The sequence below is a fragment of the Hemicordylus capensis genome, chromosome 4, assembly GCF_027244095.1.
Source record: "Hemicordylus capensis ecotype Gifberg chromosome 4, rHemCap1.1.pri, whole genome shotgun sequence".
NCBI classification, from domain to species: Eukaryota; Metazoa; Chordata; class Lepidosauria; order Squamata; family Cordylidae; genus Hemicordylus; species Hemicordylus capensis.
Window position 1 is genome coordinate 34069944 of NC_069660.1, and position 17348 is coordinate 34087291.

The 17348-nt window shown below is 43.0% G+C and overlaps 1 protein-coding gene across 10 annotated transcripts in view; it reads left to right on the forward strand.

The window, feature by feature from the left end:
• HNF4A (hepatocyte nuclear factor 4 alpha) overlaps positions 1-17348 on the forward strand; it is a 43180-nt gene that overhangs the window by 11834 nt on the left and 13998 nt on the right. For all 10 annotated transcript variants that reach the window (XM_053250393.1, XM_053250396.1, XM_053250402.1 and 7 more), the window contains exons 2-5: positions 3120-3294; positions 5396-5490; positions 12018-12124; positions 14447-14602. In XM_053250393.1, the coding sequence (XP_053106368.1) occupies positions 3120-3294; positions 5396-5490; positions 12018-12124; positions 14447-14602 (533 nt within the window). The remainder of the gene's footprint in view (positions 1-3119; positions 3295-5395; positions 5491-12017; positions 12125-14446; positions 14603-17348) is intronic.

Below are 17348 nucleotides of genomic sequence, written 5' to 3' on the forward strand. Positions count from 1 at the left end.
AGTTGTTTCTCTGAAGGTTTTAAACTATCTTTTTAAAAAACAGGATAAAGGGAATGCTGTAGCAGATTCCTGCATTGTGCAGGACTAGAATCCAGCCCCAACCGGCTCTGTAATGTTATTATCTTTGGCTGCTCAATCCTGTACATTACACATATTTCATTCAGGTTTTGTTTCCTCTAACACAGAAGAAATTAAAGAGCAGCTTTTCACAAGTAAAATGATGGCATAAGGGGCACTAAGAAAAATCACAAGGCCAGAAAAGTGAAAGATGATGGGGTGAAGGAAGAAGAAAATGATAGGAGTATTTGAAATTAGAGTTCATTGAAACTCAGAAAGTTAGGTTTGGCTGGCCTTGGCGGTAGCATGGCCAAGTTCAGCCAGATCCAGTGAGAGAAATCCATGCACAGATCCCCTGGCTGGATTGGACCCATGAATAAAAAAGCGTGTTACACACAGAGCCCCACTGGATCAATGGCTATATCCAGCAATCAAAGTTCTGCATGTAGTTCCTGTTAGCAGATTGAGAACCCTGTACACAGCATGCAACACACTGACAATGCAGATGGGATATATAAATACATATCCAGATGTACATTTTATGCATGCACTCTCCATCAATTTAATTGTGAGTCTCATCAAAACCAATGGAAGACAGGATCGTCTTTCCCAGCCACTCCTGCACAAAATATGTTTTAACTGGAGATGCCAGGGATTGAATGTGAGGGATTCTCCATACAAAACAATGGCAGCATTGGGCAGCATTTCTGAACTGGTGTGCTACAGCAGCTCACTGGTGTGCTGGGCTGACTTGCTCTGAGTCAGGTCCAAAAGCAGGGAGTCTCAATGACATTCTTTTGAAGCCAGCTCACCTGCTTATGGAAAAGATGTGCCCTTCCCAGTGCATTATGGGGTGAATTGGCTCCAAAGGTGAGGAGCTTAAATGCTCCACTTTTGGTGCTCACTCAAAAGGTCAATTCACATGTTATGTTGAACACTTGGACAACGGGTTACAATGTACAGGTACACAACCACACAAAGGTACGGCCATTCACGTTATGTTGAACACAGGTACAGAAGTACATTTCCTATCTGCACCATGCATTTGAAGAGCCTGTATCTAGGCTCCTATTTTCAAATGAACACAGGTACAATCATTCACACACACACATGTATGAGTGTACACTCGTACAGCATAATCTCTGAATCATGGTAAAATAAATCAAAGCAGTGTGGCAGCTTTGCCATGACCAAAAAAAGTATGTTTTTTTTTTTAAAAAAAAAATTAAGTGTGCCTCAGGATGAAAAAGGTTGGGAAACATGGCTCTAGAATTGAGCTATGACTGCCCCCCCGAAGGCAGGTTTAGAACCCACAGCCCAAGCAGCACACTCTGGGCTAAAGTATTCTGCATGGAATCATATCTTCCCATGTGTTTCATCGAGGCTTTTTGTAAAAGGCTTTTCTGAATACTTACCCTCTCCATGGGTGTCTCCAAGGTGGTGATGGTGGGTCCATGGAAGTTCCCCCTCCCCCTGCCGCCTTCCTCATTTAAAAAAATTGCCTGGTTCGGGCATCTTCGGCCTTTTCCAAATCTATTCCCCTGCACGACGGCCATTTTGGAGGCTACCATACCTGCCTCCGTGGACGTACACGCACGCACACACACGCACACACACCACCACCTTGGAGAAGACCCCAGAGGGGGTAACTAAAAAAAACCAAAAAAGTATTTTTTTTAACAAAAAGGCTTGACAAACCCCCTGAACCGAGCTGAACCGGCGGGGGGTGGGGGGAGGTTTTCTAAGAGGGCAAAAGTAGTAGTAGTAGTAGTAGTAGTTCTTTTATTGCAGCCATAGGCCAAACAGAAACAAAAGTGACAATAACACAACCATTCAGAATTACAATAAATAGAGTAAATATAACAATACGTATACAGATAGAACTAAAACTACCATAAAATCAAACCTATGAAAGACCGTGGCGGGATGTCTGTCTCATCGCCCCATAAATAAATTTGGCTACCACTTTGGTGACCACTTCGGTTAGTATCAGCCAAGCAGTAGTTAAGATGGAAGGAATCAAGCCTACCAGGGAATTGCTCTAGTAATGGGTACAGTAATTCACTCCTAGAATCACAATAAAGGGAGCAGTATATAAGAGTATGAGTGACTGTTTCCAAGCTACCCTCCTCACATGGACATAACCCCCAAACAGGAGGTTCTTTAGAGAACCTCCTTTGAAGCAAAGCTGAAGGTAGTACAAATTCTCAAGTCCAGAAGGAGGAGCCGATGTGCTCAGGAAGATGTTGCTCCTCCTTCGGCTCCTCCTTCTGGACTTGAGAATTTGTCATTCATTTTGTATGTACTTTTTAAATTCCCATATTTGAAGACATCTTGGACCTCGTTTGGGCATCTGCACATATTGTTTTTGTATTTTTCATTTGCATGTTGCAATTTCATATGGTATTATGTTAATGTATGCTTATATATGTGTTACAGATGTGTTCATTTGTTGTTATGTGTGCTGATAGCTAGTTATCTATTTCATATATATATATATATATATATATATTCCAGTTTATATTTATCATTTTCTTTGTCCACGGGTTTTTGTTGTTGTTCTCGCTTCCAAGATATAAAGGGGAACAACATTTATTTCCATAGTCAACTAGGCGTTGGTACTCAATGTCCTTTAGGCGCTGAATGAAGAGGGCAAAAGCAAACTGGCCCAGTCCAATTCGGATCCAGTTCAAACTCAAACCGAATGGGGCCTGGTGGTTTTGTGCACACCCCTAGTTGGCTCTGGCTGCAGCAGCATATTTCATACAGAAAAGCCTTTCCTCTCAGTCCCTTCCAAAATTTGGGAGGGGAAGAAGAGTATGCTTTGGGAGTTTGTTTGTTTTCATTCCTTTAAAAGTTATTTTGCTTTGAAATGCCTAAGGATGTGCTGAAAACAAGATTCATGCTATGTTGAGTATGCACTTTGCAAGAAGGAGTGCAGATCTATTTTTGCTGGTTGTGATTTCCATGGCTTATGTGAGCTTGCATGTCAGTAGCCGTGGCCTACATAACTGTGTCTCAGTTATTTCACTGTCATCCTCCATGTCTCCCCTGCTGAACAGACACCTCCCCATCTGAAGTGACAAACCTCAATGCCTCCAACAGCCTGGGGGCCAGCGTGTTGTGTGCCATCTGTGGGGACCGTGCAACGGGGAAACACTACGGAGCCTCTAGCTGTGATGGTTGCAAAGGGTTTTTCAGGAGAAGCGTCAGAAAGAACCACATGTATTCTTGCAGGTAAAGCAGGTGGAGAGGACCTGGTAGGTCCTTCCTGTTGTGAGATATACTTTTGAAACGAGGGCTGTGCCAAAGATGTGGACTGAACTCTTCTGGAAGGGGGGGGGGCATTAAATTGAAGTCTTTTTCTTTTATTTGTGGATTGATCTTCTCAACCAGCTGAGGAGGTCTGCAAGAATATCCCAACAGAACTCCCTAATTTTTAGATTGGTAAGAGAGATGCTTCTAAAAAGAAGCAACAGATTAATAGAAGGTTTTCTCCTAGCTATAATCCACAACCTTTTACTCCCGAGCCACATCATTCAAGGCAACAGACAACTCTGGAGTAAGAAGAAAAGGCCATTGTTGAACTGGATGAGAAATCTTTTACACTACAAGGCTGCCATATGCTGATTGGCCTGCCGAGTACAGTTTTGTCTACTTTGACTGGCAGTGGCTCTACAAGATCTCAGACAGAGGACCCAACTACATTTTAGGCTAGTTCACACAGTGATAAATATGATAGGACAAGAGTCCTACCCTAGTCTGGGAGCTGTTTTCTGCTCGTGTGCACGTAAAACAAGGTCAGAAATGCCAGCAGAGATCATCTGTGATGCGGCAGCTGTATAGGAGGGCTCTGTCCTACCCATGAAATAGGAGGGAAAGCCATGTATTTAAAGGCAAAGGCTTCTTCTCTGGGTTGTGGCCTGGCAACCCTAGTGCCAGTGCACCTCGCTTTGTTTTCCCTTTCCTTTTCTCAGCCTTCCCAATCCTGTTACATTCCTATGCTGCTCTTGGCATATTTGCATTCCATGCCACAAAGACCAGAAGAGGAGACTAGAAGTGTGAGCACCGTCAGATATTCCCCTCAGGGGATGGAGCCACTCTGGGAAGAGCAGATGGTTCCAATTGTCTTCTCCAAGATAGGGCTGGGAGAGACTCCTGCCTGCAACCTTGGAGAAGCCGCTGCCAGTCTGTGTAGACAATACTGAGCTAGATGGACCAATGGTCTGACTCGATATAAGGCAGCTTCCTATGTTCCTAACTGTCAATCTGCCTTTCTCACAAGCTAACTTCTGTTCTATAGTGCCTGAATGCAGAGAATAGCTATAACTGAGCAAGGGACATGTCCCTGGGCCACCGCAGTTAACTGCTGGTTGCTGATCATACTTTAATCCTAATTAACTGCAGTAGGAGGGCTACCATTCCTGGTAAACTGCAGGTTCTCACATCATGCTCTTTGGGAATGTGCTTTGCTCAGCAATCGTAGTTAACCCTTTAACTAACATCACATGTATCCTGAGAACAAGCCCCTGGTGTTATGTTAAGTCTATCCAGACATTAGAAAGAACATTGTGATGGGACTGGCAACCAGGGGCCCTGTTCACCAATGGTGGCACCCCATATATGGAATCCCCTCCCTAGAAAACTTAGGGTGGCACCACTTTGGTTTTGTTTGATGGCTTTAATATGATTTATTATTTCATGAATGTTTATTGTTCCATGGTGTGAGCTGCTTTGTAGACTAGGATCACAGGAAAGAGGCCCACAAATTATGAAAATAAATAACTTTAACTCACTCACTTTCCTGCCAGAAAAGGAAAAGAAAAGAAAAGACTAAAAAACCTGGAAGTGAGCCAGAACGCAGCATGGAAAGTGTTTTCTATACAAAGCACTGTAGAATAAAATTAAAGTATGGCTGTCCCCAGAGGCTTACAGTTGGTAAAAGACACACTCTAGGAATGTTGACTGACATCCAGATTAACAAAGCACTTGTGCAAATGTGTTGCGCTGGCACGAGACGATTGCACGGTTACACAAAGTCTGGCGCTTGCATCCCAGACTGGTGTTGTGCTAGTGCAAATATGTTTGTGCTGGAATAACAAGGTGTTCAACCTCTGGCATGCTTTGCTTGGAACTTTTGCACAAGAATGCAATTCTTCATGACTTTGTGCAGCTGTGTGATCTGCTTGCCCTAGCACAACTTTGTCGTGGGCTTTTGCTTCATTAATCTGTATGTCGGCCATGTGGCAGAGGTATCTGAACAGGCATTTCCAAAGTGTCTTGATAGCTCCTCCAGTCTGTCGCCTTTGGACTCACAAGTCTATTTCTCTCTTCCCAGGTTTAACAGGCAGTGTGTTGTGGACAAAGACAAAAGAAACCAGTGTCGGTACTGCAGGTTAAAGAAATGTTTTCGAGCAGGGATGAAGAAAGAAGGTGAGGTCCCTTCATGCACCAGTGACTGCAGCTTCTCCCGTATTGCTTGGCCTTGACTCACCAGCCAAGCTACAGAGCAGTTTTAAAGTTAGACATGCTGTAAATCTATGTAGCAGGTTCCTGCTGCTCTAGTCTTTCCCCTTGACACTTGTGAAAATGTACAAAAATCACAGAACTCACTCCAACAGCCGCAGCAAGAGCAGATGATGTAGTGATGTGTCTAAGGTCAACGGTGGTTATATGTGTCTGTGTGCCTAAAAACAGACATTGCACATCTGCATACAGATGTCTGTTTGTACTCCCGCAATGTATATACACACTCAGGGTTTGCTTAGCCCATAGTCTACAGCAGCTCAGACTTGAATGATGTTGGGTTGAATGATGTTGGTTTTCAGTTTGGCAGTCTACTCTTTTAACTGCTGCTGGGTTGTTGTGCTTCTTTTAATGTGTATTTCTTATTCTGATAGCCTCTTCTTATATGGGGCTGTACCTGGAGTTGCCATCTTAAACATACTTACAAGAGGACTAAGATCCACTGAATGCAGCGGAACTTGCTTCTGAGCATATTATGCTGACACAGTAGCCAGTATAGTTAAGATGAGGAATTGTTTCAACATTCTGCCACATCCAGCATTAATTGTTAGGCCTGGGCAAGCTCAGGAGGGTTGGAAATTGTACTATTTGGGCCAATTTGGAGAGACTGGGAGATAATCTGAACCCAACCTAGGAAAGCCTATTTTGGTTCAGAGTTCTCTGATATTTGGAGGGGGGGGGATTTTGGAGCATTGCAGAGCTCCAAATGGTAGCAGGAGTCCGCTCCCCACCACCACCCCCATCATGGCTGGAGGGGAAGAAAGCCATCTTCTGGCAGCTATCTGCCTGCCTGCCTGCCTACCCATGCCTTTACTTCTTAATGTTTAAAAGTGTTTACCATTTATTTTACTCACAATCAAAAAATAAAGCAGAAGATTCTCAGATGCTAAATAACTTCTCCTGAGATTCTCGAATGTGACATAATTTCTCTTCCACGATTCTTTGTGAGTACAGTTTTTGATTACTTTAAAAAAATTTAAAATAATGGATGGCCAGATTCATTTGTAACTAAACAAACAGAGCCTGGCCATCCTTAACTATTTCTGTGCCAACTTTCAGAGCTCCCTTTCTGGCTGGTTGCTATTGTGTCCTGTCCCCCCCCACCCCCACCCGCCCGCCACCTTCTTCCTTCCCCCGGCATTTTTAAATTCCTCCCCATAGACTTTTATGGGGATTTTCGCCGATTAAAACATCAGACTCTGCATTTAATTCCAATATCCCAAAGGGTCCAAAGGACTCAAAACTGACATCTGTGGTTACAGGCTGGACACGATCTGATCTGAAATTTGTGTTCATGCACAGCCCTATTAATTATCTAGTGCCTGAATCAGGTAGCAGGTGTGGGAAACAGACAAATGATGCCAAAAACCCTGGAGAGTTGCTGCCAGTCTCTGTAGCCAGTATTGGGCTGGATGGAGTACATATTTTAATCTGAAGGAAAAGAAAAAAGTGGGGAAAGGAAGGACATGAGGCAAAGTGGGCAGCACTGAGGAGGAGGATTTGTAGCCTATTATACATAAAATAGACATTCAAGAGTTTAATGGCAGAAGGCAGGCTGATAACTGCCATATACTGAGTCAGGACATTGATCCATCTAGCTCAGTATTGTCTACACAAACTGGCAGTGGTTTCTCCGCAGTTGCAGCCAGGAGAGCCTCTCAGCCCTATCTTGGAGATGCCAGGGAGGAAACTTGAAACCTGCATGCAAGCAAGGAAGCAGGTGTTCTTCCCAGAGCAGCCCCGTCCCCTAAGGAGGATATCTTACAGTGCTCACATGTAGTCTCCCATTCAAATGCAAGCCAGGGTGAACCCTGCTTAGCAAAGGGGACCATTCATGCTTGCTGTCACAAGACCAGCTCTCCTCCCATCACAATCCACTCCTCCAAACCAGGTGAAACAATAGTATTACTTCAGTTTTCATCTGAAAAGTCTAATCTACAGTTGTGATGAAAGCTCCGAAAATAGCTACTAAGAATCAGTTTTTAAAAACAGAATCAATGTCAGGGGAAAAATGGGAATGCAATAGTTTAGGAGAAATCTTGTCTAGATTCTCAGGAACAAATGGGGTATTATGGGAATTATTAGCATATGTAAGTGGAGCACTTTGAGATTCACTGTATATATTCTAAGCATTTTTATTTATGCCAGCCTGCCCTGATTTACGGCCCAAATGCATCTGATGACATGGACATGGTGTTTTTGGTTAATCCATTCCTTCATTCAGGCCAGCTTTTACTTGTATCCCAGTCCTGGAGTAGAGGCAGGGCTAACAAACAGCCAGCAGCAAGAGCACTAAAAGGGAGTCTGTACTTGCCTCTCTGTACATAACAGCTATTTCATTAAACAATTACTATTCCTGATTCCACTCCACTGCCTTGCCTTCCATACCACAACTCTTTCCCTCAGATTCTACAGAGGGCTCTGTTTCATGAAAGTCTATGCCATAATAAATGTGCTGGGCCTGGCCCACACATGCAGCTGAACGAGGAGGTGAAGTGCTAAAGTGTTAGAATGCACTTCAAACGGAAGGTGGCATCGGCTGATAACCTGTAAATGTAAAAATGTCTTGCAAATAGAAAACCAGCATAGGGGCCTTCTGTGTAATTGGACCATTGACAGAAGTCTTTTCCAGAGCTGTCTGGAGCAGGGATTCTGAACTTTGGGTCCCCAGATATTATTAGACTTCAACTCCCATAATCCCCAGCCTCAGTGGCCTTTGTGGGAGTTGAAGTCCAATAGCATCTGGGGACCCAACGTTGAGAATCCCTGGTCTGGAGATGCCAAGGTTTGGACCTGAGTCCTTCTGCATGCAAAGCAGGTACTCTACCACTGAGTGAAGGCCCCTCCTTGAGTTGTTCCCATGAGCTCAGGTATTTTCAAGAACTTGCCTTAGGTTTGCCTGGAATCCTCTTCTCTCTTCACCTCTCTCGTATTTGTCTGTTAATATTCAATAGAAGTTACATTAGGTCCATGACCAGCTAAATACTGAGTAAACATTTTGAATACATCGTGCCGTGACTGAGCTGGAGGGGATCCTGATAACAAATGGTGTAACCTTGAGCGCTCCCATTAACTGCCGCTGACTGCAGGGTTTTTGATTTCATTAATGACTGCTTCACTATAGCCCTGTTATCAGGGTGAAAGATATGATTGGAAAATGAATGTGGAGGGCTACAGGTGTAATAGTAACTATCAGATATTGTTTCAGACCAATATTCTTATGATTAGCCATAGAGAGGTTTGATACACATCCAATTATGGCTGATAATATGGGCACTTGAATGACTTGGCAACCTGGTTTATCTTCCAGTAAATTGGCGGCAGTCACACCACATGTACTGTCAGGTGATACTGAAATATAACTTCTATGTGCAGAAAAGGGTAACCAAAATGTTGGAGCATCTTTCTTACAAGGAAAGGCTAAAGAGTGTGGGGCTATTTGGTTTTGCAAAAGGAAAACTAAATCGGGACATGATACAGATCTTTTAAATTGTGCACAGTGTGGAGCTAGTACGTAGGGGTCATTTTCTTTTTCTCTGATAATACTAAAATGCAGGATCACCAATAAAACTGATGGGAAGTAGATTCATGTCATACATAGGGAGGAGAGCTAGTCTTGTAGCAAGCCTGAATTGTTCCCTTTGCTAAGCAGGGTGTACCCTGATTTGCATTTGAATGGGAGACTACATGTTGTGAGCACTGTAAGATATTCCCCCATTGGGGATGGGGCCGCTCTGGGAAGAGCATCTGCATGCTTGCCTGCAGAAGATTCCAGGTTCCCTCTTTGGCATCTCCAAATAGGGCTGAGAAAGACTCCTGCCTGCCTTGGAGAAGCTGTTGCCAGTTTTTGTAGACAATAGTGAGCTAGATGGACCAATGGTCTGACTCGATATAAGGCAGTTTCCTATGTTCCTAAAAGAAAGTACAACTTCACTGAGTGTGTCATTAATCACCATACAAGTTGCTGCCACCATTCCCTCCACCTTTCCCTCACCTGACATGGTTGGGGAAAGCCTTGTCTGTTTCATCAATGTCTTGTTAGAGTCCTTATTTTTTAATTAAAACTGTTGCTGTCTGCACCAGAGCTGGTGCACTTACATGCCCTCTGAAGAGAAAAAATGCCCTCACCCCTTCTCAGAGCTGCAGCAGCAGCAAGGGCAGCAAGGAAAATGAGGTCATAACATTTTTCTAGCATTGGTGAAACTGGCAAGGCCTTCTGCCAACATCAGTTTCCCAGAGGGCAGAACAAGATTGTCACCCATGAAACTGGCTATCACTCAATCTTATCAGTTTTACCATTGAAGAGAGACTGGCCACATTTATACGCAACACAGAACCACGGGTCCAATAGACCCATGGTTCTACACCCCCCCCCAGCTCTTCCATCCAAATTCAGACATAACAGAGAGCTCCCTCTCTGCAGTCAGAAAGACTGTAGAGAGGAGGGGGAACTGGCTGCCTGGGCTTCCTTCTTGACTGAAGGACAAACCCAGAAGCCAATACCAGCCAGAGCAAGGGAGGAGCTTCCTTCCTTGAAGGTACAAACCGAAGGCAGAGGTGCACTTAGGTAATTTTGGAGCCTAAACCTAAAGGCCTTTGGAGGCCCCCCTCCCACTGCAAGTTCAGCATCATCCCTCTACACACACACACCTTGACAAACACAGTATTTAATATGTGGGATATATTTATGCAAATATGCATTAGCAGAAATATTTCAACATGCAACTTAACATATCCCCATCCTACATTTTTACTTCCCCACTCCCCCCCCCCTCTGTCTCTAAAGCACCTGGTACAGGTAATAATCACACTCAGCTGCCTGGCACAGTGCAGGCCAGCAGCACCCACACCACCGGGACTGTCTAAAGGGGATTTGGAGGCCCCCAGGGAGTGTGGAGGCCCTGAACTTCAGCCCTGAAGTCCAGGGTTAAGAGCGCCAGTGACCGAAGGTATAAACTGGAGTCTGGGGAGGGCAACTGCAGGTCCATTTTCAGTCAGAACTGCAGTTGGCCACATTCGAATGTACACAAATTGTAACCGGAGGCCCCTTCAACTCCAGTTTCATGTTATGTGCGGATGCGGCCACAGTGAAGGGAATTTGCATCAGTGAAACTGACAGGGCTTTCCTTCCACACAAACAGTTCCATACAGGATGGCGAAGTTCAAATCTGAAAAAGACAGTGCCAAGTGTGTACAATTCAGTGGAAAACTGAAAGAACTAGAAGGAACACATCTATTTACAAGGTAGCACACAAAACACTGGAAAAATGATACACAATTGTAAGTTCACCTTCCTGCATGGCGATGAACTAATTTAAAAACATGATACAAGCACATTTAAAATTACATTTATTTCATACATCTACACCACAGTGGGAGAGAGTTTTAAAAGTGCCTTCATTGAAACTTGAGCTTAATGTTGGTTTTTAGCACGGCATGTACATCTCTTGATCGCTCAGCCATATGTATGAACTGGCATTGGGAACAAGCCGACAAAAATTAGTCATGACTTGGAACACAGTTCTGTACATACTGGCTTGGGAATATACTTGCAATCCTGTGCATACTGACCCACTGAAATTAGTTGACTTTCTGTCTGAATAAATATGGATAAGATTGGGGTGAAAGTCCTATTGAAATAGAAGTTAGTAGGGCTTTAGGCCACCATGGCTGAGTTTTATTGGTAGAAATTTGTGATTCATATATGCTAGTTCTCACTGGATCTCCAGTCCAGATTTAACATGTGGGAGATTTATACTCCCGTCTTATTCATTCTTATTTGAGATAGTTTTAAAGGTGCTGGTGAAAATCTTCAGGGGGCTTACCATAATGACCTCAAAAAGGGGATATTTCAACTGAACTTACTTCCATAAACATCTATAATAGTAGGGGTATAAATATGACTTTCATTTGATGTTTGGTGCATATTTTATTTACACGTACAGGCCCCTCGGTGGCAGGTGATAAAATAATAATAGCAACAATCGTAATATTTACTCGGCCATTTAATGGTCCATAAAATTTAGAATGTACTGTGTAAAAGCAATGGTTTACACTGCAGTCCTTCAACAAGGTGGTGTTAGTGCAAGGAGATTGTGTAGCTTCACTAAATGGTGGAGATTTTCTAAATTGCATTATTGTCCTCTTGCACAAAAGTCCAGTGTAAAATATATGAAGCACCCGTTGCACAGCTGCTTGTGCAAGCACAGACATGTTTGTCATAGTGCAAAACTAGTCTGGAATGCAAGCTCCAGACTTCGCACAACAGCCTTGTGCTAGCACAATGTCCTTGCCCAAGCACAGATTTAGTCCAGATGTTGGCCAATGGCAAAAAGAGTGTGAACCTATGAAGGCTATTTGTCTTGTTATGTGGGTTTGGATAGTAATCTAAAGGTGTTTTTCTGTTTTTATTTTGGATTGTTCTTTTTTTGCAGCTGTACAGAACGAACGTGATCGAATCAGCACCCGGAGATCCAGCTATGAAGACAGCAGCCTGCCTTCCATCAACGTTTTACTGCAAGCAGAAGTACTTTCACAACAGGTACTTTCTTTGTTCTTATTTATTTATTTATTTATTTAGCATATTTAGCATATTTATATAACACCCAAAACTCACGTCTCTGCGTGGCTTAGAATAAAATATTTTGGCATTTTGTGAAATAATCTGTATAAATTGTTTGGCCAGAATGCTTGAATACAGGATGTCCATATCACTCTCATTTTCTTTTCTTTTCTTTTTCTTTTCAATAGAAATTGAATGCCATTTTCACGACCCATTCCCTAAATAACCCTTAGTCTCTAGAAGAGTAATTTCTATTTTGACTAGATCTGCTACTCATGATGACATCCAATAGCTGCCCAACATACTTATGCAACCACATTTCACATAACAATCATAAGAAGAATGGACATGCTGCAGGTAGAAAAAACTGCACTTTTGAGTGCTGAGGAAATGCAACTAAAGTGCAACCTCAAGGGTATCACTTTGGCACCTGGATTGTGTGGAACCAATGTAACAATATTGCATTTACAGCGCTATTAGGAAAGCCCATTGTAAGCCTGGATAATTAGCACAGATACTACTGAAGAGCTGTTTTCTTTGTGATCCAGGGTCATTCACCCAGAATTGGTATTTATAGGTGTTCTCTTCCAGCAAATGAAGCTTGTTGGGATAAAGGAAAGGAGGAAGTACTCAGCAGTTTTGGAGCCAACTTCCACAGTGCCTGAAATCGCTGAATTCAGAGAGTGCCTGGAATTGCTGAAAACTATCCTGGCATTTGGGTACTGCCACTCAGTTTAAAAAAAAAAAAAAATCTAGATTGAGGCAGGAAATGACCCAGAATCATTTCCTGCCTCATTCTAGACTACAGAAATATGGCAACAAGCTACAGCTGGCTGTGGGATCATTCTTCTCAGCACTTTCAGGCACTGTTTGCAATAGCTACTGCAGTGAGAAGGCTTTAAATTTTTAAAAAAACCCAATGCTTTGTAAGTACCATTCACCCTCAAAACATCTAGCCAGAGGCATTAGAGACAAAACTGGTAATATAATTGAAGAAAATCACAAAGAGGTTCTTCTTTAATATTTGGATTAAAACTGGTTTGTATTTATAAAATATATACTCCACTTTCCTCTTTTGTTTGTAGGCCAAAGGGTATAAGAGTTTAAACAAGGAGAGACAAGGCTACAAACATTTGTAGGAGGGATGTGTATGAATATTGTGCTTACCATGCAAATGGTGCCTGCCCATGTGCAGATGCCCTGTGTGTGCTGGCACTGCATATGGGTTCCTGGGGGAAGCACTGTTGTAGCAGGAAGCTGCATGCGGCAGCAGAGAGCAGGTAAGGACCTGCACTCCTCTTCTTAAAAGATCCCGCACGCTGCTCCCCTCCCCATGGTCCAAACCGATTTGGCGCCGAACCAGTGCACGAACCTCGGTACGTGTGCATCCCTAATTTGTAGATTTCAGCTTTGCTGTAAAGAGAGTTTTGCTTGAGTAGAGGACAGGATCTTTTGGATTTCACATTAAGCGCTAGGAATAAGATGTGCAAGACCTTTTGTTTTTTCCTCTTTAAAAACATATTAGTTTAGTTATTTGTTCACATGTACTCACATTCATTTCAGAATAAATTACACTTTCATTATCCATATTCATTTTTCTACTAGATGTTGTTTGAACTTTGGCAGTGGAGTTCATTTTGGTAGCCACTTCCTGACACTGCCTTTAAAAAGAAAACAAAAACCCCAGATTGCCGAGGTTATGTTGTTCCAGGACATTCTGGGGGAAATGGCATCTAATACAAAAATATGGTAGTCCCTGACTGGCAGCCCTAATTTATTTTCCCACAATACCCTGGAACAATACAGTGCCCAGGCATTCTGGTTTTTAAAAAATGGGGCTGCCAGAATGAGCTTAGAGAAAGAAAAGAACAAATGGGGATCACAGCAATGGATGGACCTAACAAAAATGAAGGTGAGTTGAAACTGACTGAAGGCTTTTGTTATTCATTACGTATTGCAGGGGTTCCTTACCTTGGGACCCCAGAGGTTGTTGGATTACAACTCCTATCATCTTCAACTACAATGGCCAAAGGGGATGATGGGAGCTGTAGTCCAACAACATTGGAGGATTCAAGTTTGGGAACCCCTGGTGTAATGAATGGAAGATAAAGCAGCCATGCCCCCCATTAGTTTCATTTTTGCATATTTTATGAAATGAATGTGTACCCCGATTTAGAAAAGGTATTTCAGTTTATCACAAGCTATGTTTCAGATGTTATGGCTCTTCTCAGTTTGCATTGGTGCCTTAGTTCTGTCCCTCCCTAAGCAATGCCATGTGAAACTTCTCTCTCACTCTTGCAGATATCATCACCAATTTCTGTGATCAGTGGAGATATCAGAGGGAAAAAGATTGCAAATATTGCCGATGTGTGTGAGTCCATGAAACAGCAGTTGTTAGTTCTAGTGGAGTGGGCCAAGTACATCCCAGCTTTCTGTGAGCTTCCTTTGGACGATCAGGTGAGCTCCTTTCCCAGGTTTTTTAGACTCTTATTTTTTAGCTACCATGAAGCTGTAATTTTCAGGTGGGAAATACATGTTTTTAAAAAGGCAGTAAAGATGCATTTGTTCACCCAGGCTTTTAATTAGATATTGTTTTAATTGTGTTTTTAATAGTTTTGATGTTTTAAATTTTAAATTGTTGTAATGTTTTAACCTTTTTATTTGTTGTTTTTATTGTTTTGTTGTAAACCGCCCAGACACTTGCATTTTGGGCAGTATACAAATGTGATAGATAGATAGATAGATAGATAGATAATGTTCTTTATTCCATTACTAAGAATTCTGCAAGCCAACTGTAATACTGCAAATGTGCATTATTATCATTGGCACACGCAGATACTTGACTGTTTGGCAAAATTTTAGTAACAAGGAGGCATAATTTTGAGAAAGTTAAGAATGCAGAAGTGTCCCTCAAATTAATGAAACTCAGAAATATGGTTAAATGTTTAAGGTTTGTAGTCCAGGTCAGTTTTCCACACCCTTTCTCCTCCAACTCTCCCAAAAAATTGAAACTGCTCTAAATGTTCAGCTCAGCCCTAAATATAAGTAATAATGAACCAACACAGAAATAAATTGGGGAAGCTAGACTCAGACTCTTTGGCAAGCTGAACAATGGAAATGTCCATGAACTGTGGAGTACATTGTACTACTCATACACAAGGATCACAGCTACAGGCACAAGGAGACCTCAGTTGGAAAAAATAAAAATAAATCCATCAACAGGAAAAACAGTGATTTTCCACAGCCTGAGAGTATATTTCCAGGTAATTTTGTGGCAGAATCCTGAATTATTTAGACTAGATCTCAAAGAGTAGGCCTGAGAAATAGAAAAGTTTGTATTATGTCTAATAAAGTGCCTGCTCTTGATAAAAGAACCATTTATACACTTAAAACCACTTGCAGGCAGTCGAGCAGCGCTATTTTCATTGTTTTGCATGGAAGTAGCACTGTGCAACTGTCTGGAAGCAACTTTAGGTCCCTCAACTGCCCCGTTGCGCTACACCATTGGGGCTACCTTTCAAGATGTACAGCTGCCCCAGCAGGTTCCTTCCCTGGCACAGAGTAATGCTGCACTAGTGCAACAAACATTCACACAAGGCGGTTGCTGAGCTGAACAGAGGCAACTCAGCGCTGTTCAAACCCTCCCACTTCCATTCTGCTTGCATTTGCACAATAGGGGAGAGCTGGTCTTGTGGTAGAAAGCATGAATTGTCCCCTTTGCTCAGCAGGGTCCATCCTGGTTTGTATTGGAATGGGAGACTACATGCCCTCATCCTTAGGGGATGGGGACGCTCTGGGACGAGCACCTGCATGCTTGCATGCTGAAGGTTCCAAGTTCCCTCCCTGGCATCTCCAAGATCGGGCTGAGAGAGACTCCTGCCTGCCATCTTGGAGACGCCAGTACTGAGCTAGATGGACCAATGGTCTGGCTCGGCAGAAGGCAGCTTCTTATTTTCTAACAGGTAGTGGATGTCTACCTCTGTGCAGCCTTAACTCCAAGCTAGCATGCAGCGGCTTGATCTGCTTGATCTGGTTTGCATCATTCTCTGCAACATATATGGACTAACAAAGGGGTTATGCTTCAAGAGGCGTGCCATGGGTTATGCACCCTCTTATGCTAGTGTGCCACTAATCTGGAATGATTGCTCCTGACTTTGCAGATCTATCTAGCACAACAGTCTTTCACTAGTGCGGCACCGCTTTGGATCCTGACCAATATATTTACAGAGTGGTTTGATCTCCACCATACATTAAGCGCATCCAGGGAGGTCCGTCTCCAGCTGCCCCCAACTTGCCTGGTGGTGACTTGGGATCAGGCCTTCTCTGTAGCTATTCCTGAGCTGTGGGATGCACTCCCTATGGATATTAGAGGCTTAAGAACGTTAGCAGTCTTTAATCTAATTAATAAATATGGCTCTTTGAAAAATCTGTGCCTTTAGCATCACGACCCTTTTAAATCAGAACTCTCTTCTGTCAGATGTAGCTCCCTTTACTTTGTCTTCATGCAGAGATCTAAAGCTCTGGCAAACTGCAATCTCTTCCTCTTTCATCACAAGATATTTCTCCTTCTGTGTTTGTTCAGCACATACATATTGGCCCATCCCCATAAAGGCACCCTTTCCCAAATCCTCCAGTTAATGTTTAGTGGTTGTTTGCCACACAGCTAAAGTCCCGAGCGGACGTTAAGAAGCATCCATGTCACGCTGCGTCTTAGTGTTAACCTTTGTTTCAACATAATTTTTTTTAACAGAAATGGCACAGGATTTGGAACATTCTTGAGAGTCACTGAAGGGTAGAAGTGACACAATGCAATCATTAACAACAGGCCAAGGAGAGACACTTAAAGAACACCACAAACTCAGAAACTCACATCAGGATGTCCACAGTCACTAGAGAAATTAATTCCATTAGGACAGGGATGGTAAAAGTAGGCCTTTTGTGTGACCTTAAGGAGGCAGGTTCACGCATAACATGACACCCAAGGTTTGCATGAGCCCCCACAGTGCTGGGAGTACACACATTGCCCCCAATCTCTGCATACATGCCTACTTCCACTGTAGCTTATGGTATGCTGATGCTGGTACTGATGTCTGAACCCGCCAGTCTCAGCATATCCTAGCTACTTATTCTAGGAAACCTGAGATCTGAAACTCACTTCAGATCTCAGTTTCAGATCTCAGCTTCCCTGGAGCAAATAGCTGTG